At 43.9% G+C, this 7,367-nt stretch overlaps 2 protein-coding genes across 2 annotated transcripts; both read right to left on the reverse strand.

Moving 5' to 3' along the window:
• On the reverse strand, nt 1-181 carry PHALS_14574 (uncharacterized protein; the record flags this gene model as incomplete). The annotated part of the gene is made up of 1 exon (XM_024727642.1): nt 1-181. A coding segment is annotated over one exon (181 nt), but the record flags the coding sequence as incomplete, so codon positions are not given.
• A 5,157-nt stretch (nt 182-5,338) lies between these two features.
• Nucleotides 5,339-5,565, reverse strand: PHALS_12148 (uncharacterized protein; the record flags this gene model as incomplete). Its single annotated transcript, XM_024727643.1, has 2 exons — nt 5,339-5,463; nt 5,523-5,565. 2 exons carry the CDS (start codon nt 5,563-5,565, stop codon nt 5,339-5,341), a joined length of 168 nt encoding a protein of 55 aa, XP_024578200.1.
• Between the last annotated feature and the right edge of the window lie 1,802 nt (nt 5,566-7,367).

The raw sequence follows: 7,367 nt of genomic DNA on the forward strand, positions 1-7,367 counted from the left end.
TCAGGGAAGAGTCGTTACGCATAGTAAGAATGTGCGTCGCGTACTTTTTAGTGATCGTTTCAACGGTCAAATCTTGCGCACGTCCATCAAACGGAAGTGGCATGACAGTTTTTTGGGCTTCGACCAGCGAATAGCTCGAGATAAGAGCTACAGCGCTCACGATTGTAGAGAAGGAGACCATGATGCTTGGAGGTATGCGTCAGTGAGGGCAAATTGTAGAATGACTTCATTGCAATTGCTGTTGAAGCCAACACCTTTTAGCACGATCTACGTGGAAAATACCGATGGGCTCATCTGCGGCTTTTTAGGCTAGAGAGATTAGACACTCATGCCTTTGTTCATTTCTCGAATGAACGTTAATCATATGATGTGCACAACGTATGGATCTAGTAAAGGAGAGTCAGATTGTACAGTCGCAAGATACTCATTACGTGTTTTCTTTGAGGACAAAGCACAGGATTCGCAAAAAGAAGCCAGGGACTTTTCATTGATATACAAATCTCTTGTCTTTATAGCATGGTTAGATATTTTGAAATAGAGTAAGAGCATGAATAAACAAACGGTGGACAAAAGAATTAGCTAACGAACAGTCCAAACAGCTGCACTGTTGCACGGAGAGCATAAACCTTCCTTGCATTAAATACAGCATGTGCAACAAATAAACGTTCTTCTACTTTGTAAACCAACGCTAGGTTGTGCGATAAGCGATTCTGTCGCTAAAATTTAACAAAATGAAGAAGGAACAATTGCGCTTGCTATGCATAACGCTAGAGCAAAGAGCGACCTCTTACGCATGCGAACAGCTGTAGGTAATGTTTTAAAGTTTAAAATATAAGCTTGCACTAGTTCGATCTATGAACTTGTTATACACCTCAACAAGTCTTTACGGGTATCGTGTATGAAGCCTTATTGATCAGTTTACAGGGCAACGAGGGTATGTTATACGCATAGGGACTGTGTTGTATGTATTGTGAGACTTTGTCAACATAGTTCAAGGTTTGATCCAGCCCGTCAAAGATGAACGAGAGCTCATTCTTCCCGATTGCTGTCAGTGCTTTTAGATAAATTCGCGAGAAACTGTGCAACGATATTGTGGTGTACGTGTACATAACAATACACCTCGATTTTTAGCGAAAGTAAAATACCATTAAAGTACCGTTTTGAAGTATAATCGGGTGGATGAAGGAGATGGATGAGTGACAGCCCGACCCTTCGTATCTCTCTGCCAAGTGCGAAGTGGCATGCTACGCGCAGATGGTTTGTGCTATCGCAAATTAAACATCTGCGGGTACCGCGGAGCTGCTCAGCTGCTAAGAATTCTCTCCCTCTTCCTCAACATGGCTTTGGCCATCACGAAATATGAGTTATGTGGGAATATTTATGATAAATACTGCACAGCATCCCCGTTGCATTTGCCGTGTACTTTGCACAAACAGAAACTTTGACTCAAGAGTCTGCGTAAAAACGCATAAAGGTGAATTCATATCATAAGCTCAGAAGTAAAAGCGAGAGCCTCAAGCGTGCCTAGCTGTCTTAACTGCACTGCTATTCAAGAGTAATTGAATGTAGGACCAAGTTATTTTGACTAATACTCAATATAATTAATCTCGCATAGTAAAACTATTCTTCTCGTCTGTCGTGAGGCTAGCACCCCACGCGTACCACAAATCTCTTTGAGAAGGTCCCATCATATCCATAAACACACCAAGAGCAAAACAATCGCCACAAAGCCAACCCGTGGGCGTCCGACGTATAAGTCGTAGTTTTCGGAGTGCCGCTGGCGCCTGGAGTTGAAGTAGTTGGGACACCTTTACCCACCAAGATATGTGCATATTAAACACTTTAACCTGGCGAGTGTATTGATGAATATCAGACTCGATTTGCGCAATGAAGGGCCACCATACCCGTCTAGAAGCTTTACAACCCAGCCTGGGCGAAGCGGATCCGTCTGAGAGGATCTTTCATGGTGACTTCGCAAGGTTTCAAGCACGACGTGGACGTGGAGGTTAAATGCCATCACCTCCGGCTCTTGCTGCTACAATTCCCGCTCGTTTCTATTAAGACGGCTGTAAAGCTCAAATGTGCGTTAGCTCGTAAGCGACCACGGCATCAGGGTGGTCTGTCAATGTGGCTCAAGCTGAGGGTAACCCTTTCACGTCAAGCGATAATGTTAATAACATTGGTGCACACCAAACTCTAACATGAAAGTGGACAACCCCTTGCTCATCGAACAGAGCCAGCGGTGATAAACCCTCCCGTGGCTGGCCTCGTGAGCTGATCCCATCGTGGCGACACGTCGACCCTCTCCAAAAAGTCTCTGTGTGTGTCTCAGGCTGAGATTATCCAGATCTCAGACTCGCTCTTTGGGCTTCGTCATCATACTGCGTGGATTCTGGTTTCTCCATGCCCCAACGGTGATGCTTAGTGCGAAGGTGGGTTCAGCTACAAGGGATGGTAAAGACAATACAATCGCTAATACAGATCTCACCCTCATCGACGAATTGTAAAAGCAATTTCAGGATAAAATATCAGTAAGCTCACGAGAAGAACTGATTGTATTCCCTTTGGGATGCCTTTAATAGTTTTCCGTATCTTTTTGCTACGATCTCGAATTGTTGTAACAACGCGGTCGCCATTCTAATAAACCAAATAGCACGTATTAGTATATTGAATTCATATTCCGCCTGCTTCTATCGTTGCCATGTTGCTTTTGTCCGTCCCACCCAAATTTCAGCAAAAGTGTCGTACAGCCTGTCCACGACTTAGTCTTATCGAGTGAAAATCACTGAATTGCTACGATGTGTAGCCAATTTCGTATCAGCCTGTCGATTTTAATCAACACCCCCTCCACATGGACCGGCGCTACTTAGTAGCAGTGTCAAAAGCATTCAAATTTTACGTACTCTTTAATTTAGAATGAGCTAACGCCTGTTGAGGAATATACACGTCATGCAACTCAAAGTCAATGGTTGCGAGCAACTCGCCCCCAGAAAAACTAAACAATTCACGCGTTTCGTCTGATTGCAACGGGGCTGCCGTAGTTCTTAGAGGAAGCCAACCAAGGGCACCGACCTTACGTGCTTACCAAGAACCAGTACGAGTGCAGCAGATTGCGATCCACTACCTCTAAGAGCACATAGCTAAGCTAAAGAGACTCTTCCGTTTAAAATTGTTACAGTATTTAATTGCTTTGGATCCGGCAGGGTCACCAATATCTGAAAGCCTAGGTTTTCCTGATTACTATATTAAAACCTAATTCATTTGCATCACTACTGGCAATTCTGCCACGTAGTGGCTTCTTGTTACGGTGTAGCTACACCATTGTGTTATTACACCACTTGTGTAATCCACACACATATGGTCACACCATCTTGTGTGACCCGCCCTTTCGTACAAGGGTACGTGTAGCTCCGTTACACCCTGGGAACATTAAACCTCATTACAATGATAATCTGCTTGCTGATAGCTAATCGCTGACAATTCCAGTCGTGCGTCTAGCATCATGAACAATGATCGCAAAACTTCGCTGGAAAGCGCATATCCGATGCAATGGCTACCGACAAGACATGCTGGTGATAAATCTTCGCTTTGTTGAATCCGCATCGGACACACCATTGCTGACGCCAACGAGATGAGCCAACTTGCTCAGAGGGACCTCTAAGACCGAGGTTCTAATACTACGGGATACGCTTTTATGAAAAGTACCGCGATGCCGACCAGCTTGCCAAAGGTACCGCCGCTTGCAGCAATGTTGTTACCAATTAAATCGTTTCATGCATGCACACATATGTCCTTACCCACTTATATATGTTGGGTCTGCAATAAATAGCGCACACTGAATAGAGTGTCGCCCTCCTTTGCGGTTAACATTTCACAGAGTATCATGTACTTTGTGCCGAATTCTATGCTTGATCTCCATAGCTACATTTACCACTACATTCTGAGTATAGCGCTTGAATGCGACAATATCGGGGCTAAGTCGTAGTGGTGCAGGCGCGCTACTGTGCCTCCGGTAATGCGACATCTGAGTTTGATAAAATAGCGATTTCTCAAAGCTTTCAGAAGCACAACAACTGCTGCGTTTGACATGCATTCTGTTCGAATCGCCTGATCAATAGGCGTCGTCACCATTGTGGTAGCGATTATCTAAAGTTCGGCAACGTGAAAAGGCATCTGCCACCCAATTGAGCCACCCTAACTATATCCTACTTCACGACTGTACTTAGTAAAGCGAAATAACTACATTGATATCCGCTGAAGAAAAGTGATTGCGACGTTGCAGTGCATGAAGGCGCATCATTGTATTGATCTCAAATGATATAGAGCCAATCACGTGCACTCTTAAGCTAATTAGGGTAAATTTCACTGTAAGTGGTCCCAAGCCATGAGCAATGTATTTCTTTTCGGTATCTTTTAGCTTGTAAGGATCACGCTTTCATCTCTGGGCAAAGCGCAGCCTAATGAAAAAATTGGATTGTCATAGATAAAGTGAAATTGCCGATCTAAATCCAGAAGAGTAAAAATAAAGACAGGCATAAGGCTTTCTTTCACCCGCTCGAATGCCGCCCCTGCCGCCGCAGCTCGAGCCCTATTACTAAGTTTGTTAAGAAATCTTGCCATGTAGGCATAATATGCTCTGGACTTAAGCTAATAAATTCAAGCCCCTAGGGGACATAGACAATGACAAATCTATTCTGACATCTACCTTGGCGGGCTGTGCCCGCAGGCCATACTACCCAACAAATATACTCTTGAAGAGCATCTTGACATCACCAAATATTCACTTATAAATATTGACAAATACATTATTGTAGCGCATAAACTCAAGCTCTGCTCGCATGAGATTTATGCGAAGTACTTTCAGATGATTAAGTGTCGCATGTGCATTAGCCAGTCCCTGGCGCAGAACCGGCCGCTCTGCATTGAGAGGATGTCGATGATTCAATATCGACAACTGAGAATGTCCATCGTCTAGGTCTCGGCGCCGATCATCGCTGTCAGTAAGGCAAACGGCAAAGTGTCGATTAGTGCATTTATTATTTCCAGTAAGCTAACTGCAGCCATAGTTACGTTGCACTCACCGAATACCAGGAAAATGTGTTACGAAACAGCATGGTCAGCTGCCCTTGGCTAACGCGAGTATAGAGCATAAATTTGGCGCAAGACGTATGAAAGTGTTGCTATGTGTTTCGAGCTAACATATGAAGGCAAAAGCAGTACTGGGCCGCGATGTCCTTTGTGACGGTAACTTTTGGTCCCCAACGTGTGTTTCTAATGATAGGGATATTGATAACTCTTAGCTGGGATTTCAGAGATAGTTTTGGAGGCCGGAGAAAAGCTACTGTGCATCATGATCTTTATGACTGATATAGGTAGATGAGTCGGAAAGGCTTTGAGCCGCGGTCTCCAGGGCAAAAACCAGTGGAGACAGGCGATCACGAGTCGCGAGTAATAGAGCGAGGCCTAGACGTTATTAAAAGTCTATCTTTGTCACAATGGGACAGTAACACCACGTGATGTACCCAACGTTCGAGGTAGTAAATTTCGAGTGAAATGCTTGTTCATGATATCTATGATTTGATGACCTCGGGTTTGGTAGTGAATGTTGTCTGTCCTCATCCCAAGCGAAAGCTCTTGTTGAGCTCGAAGAGTTTACCAGGAGTATGTGTGCATGAAATGTAAGTTGGTGCAATTAACTAAGCTGGTACCGTCAGTCCCAAAGATGAAGCTGGGTTCATCATCCAACATGAACATGGTCGTTGTGGTAGGGATACACAAAAGATTGAGTGAGAAAGGTGAACTGCTAACCACATGCTCTCTAAGGGTCATTTGTCTTCGTTGTTTTAGAAGATAACGACGTGGTGGCAGAAAGACGTAACACGAGTGTATTCCTCACTCAGAAAGCGCTTTGTCAGACTGACCCAGTTCCTGGAGCCAAACATTGTGTAACACGTCGACGGCGCTTAGTAGAAAATACATATACCTGTTCGTCCGTGCAAGGCACGAAGCACCACTAGTGACAGAGAGGAAAACATCCCCACTTGGCGCCGACTTTCTGCACCAAACAGACTGACGGTAAGAGACCGTTTGAGCATGCGTATAGAAAGCTTAACGCAGACACTCTTCTTACCATCGGTCAAAATTTGGGGAAATACTGTTGCAGACCAGCATTTTCGGTTGCAACTTCTCTTGATGAATGGATATTAACTGCTGATGGTATACAGCGATATCCCGCTCACGGTGACTCTTCAGGGCTAGATACGTTGGGAATGGTCGATCTTGATTCATAGCATGTCAGCCACACAAGCGATGCTTGACTGCCTGGTCAAAGGTGTAACGTTTAATATTTGACACGTTCAGACCAATTTCGATAATCTTTTTTTCATATTCGTGCGGAGCACAGAGAGACTCTGCTGTAAATTGTGGACTACATTATCCAACTGGTTCAACACGTACAAACGGTACGTGCATATGTGTACACGTGTGAAATTCGGTTTACCGGATAACACGTTGCCACATGAACAACAGCCCCCTTACAGAGTCTATCGACTCTTGTAGAGTGCTACCAGTCTATCGTATACGAACCTTCCCAAGGGGAGTCCAGTAACATCTATATTGTGTTCTCCTATTCTTTTCGCTGCTTTCAGCGACATCTTTACCGGTGACATGACAACCGAGCTATTTCTCGAGAAATCTAGCCACCGTGACTTGCCGGTAATCATTGTTTCAGATCGAGATCCGTACAGATTTTTTCATGGACCTTTTTACGCCATGAGCACTTGGAAATGTTTACTGTGTTTTAAAAAGATGACGTAATATAAGCGAGAGGCAAAGACGAATGCCGGCATGTATGTGCGTGAATAAATTAGGCACACAAAACGCAGTTCAAACAATCCTGATAACGATGAGAATTCTCAGTTTAGACTAAAGCCGATGCGAAGCAAATTGTTATTAAAATAAAAAGTTTAATGCTCAAACTCTCACTGCCTTACGAATCGATAAAATTGGTTGCTTTGGTGTCGAGTCAATAGTACTTTATTGACGGATGTCTGTGTTACGTCCATGCTGACTAGATCACTGTCATAAACCAGCCATTAAGATGATCACGGCCAAGATATGAATCATTGCAGCTTAAACTGCTTGTTTTTTATTTAAATGGCGAGATATGTGATAGAAGTTCAGGTGAGAGCGAACACACACAAACATTGAACATTTTATCCTCATAAAATCAACCCACAGAAAGGGATCTAGGGCGTCAAATACTCAAGCTAGCCAAAAGCAGATACATCGTGAGATGCATTCTCGCACTTAAAACAGTTTTGAAATGCTTGTATTTAGCTGCAAGTAGCCGCAGTCGATATTTCAGT

Source organism: Plasmopara halstedii, assembly GCF_900000015.1.
Source record: "Plasmopara halstedii genome assembly, contig: Scaffold_614, whole genome shotgun sequence".
In the NCBI taxonomy this organism is placed as follows: domain Eukaryota; phylum Oomycota; class Peronosporomycetes; order Peronosporales; family Peronosporaceae; genus Plasmopara; species Plasmopara halstedii.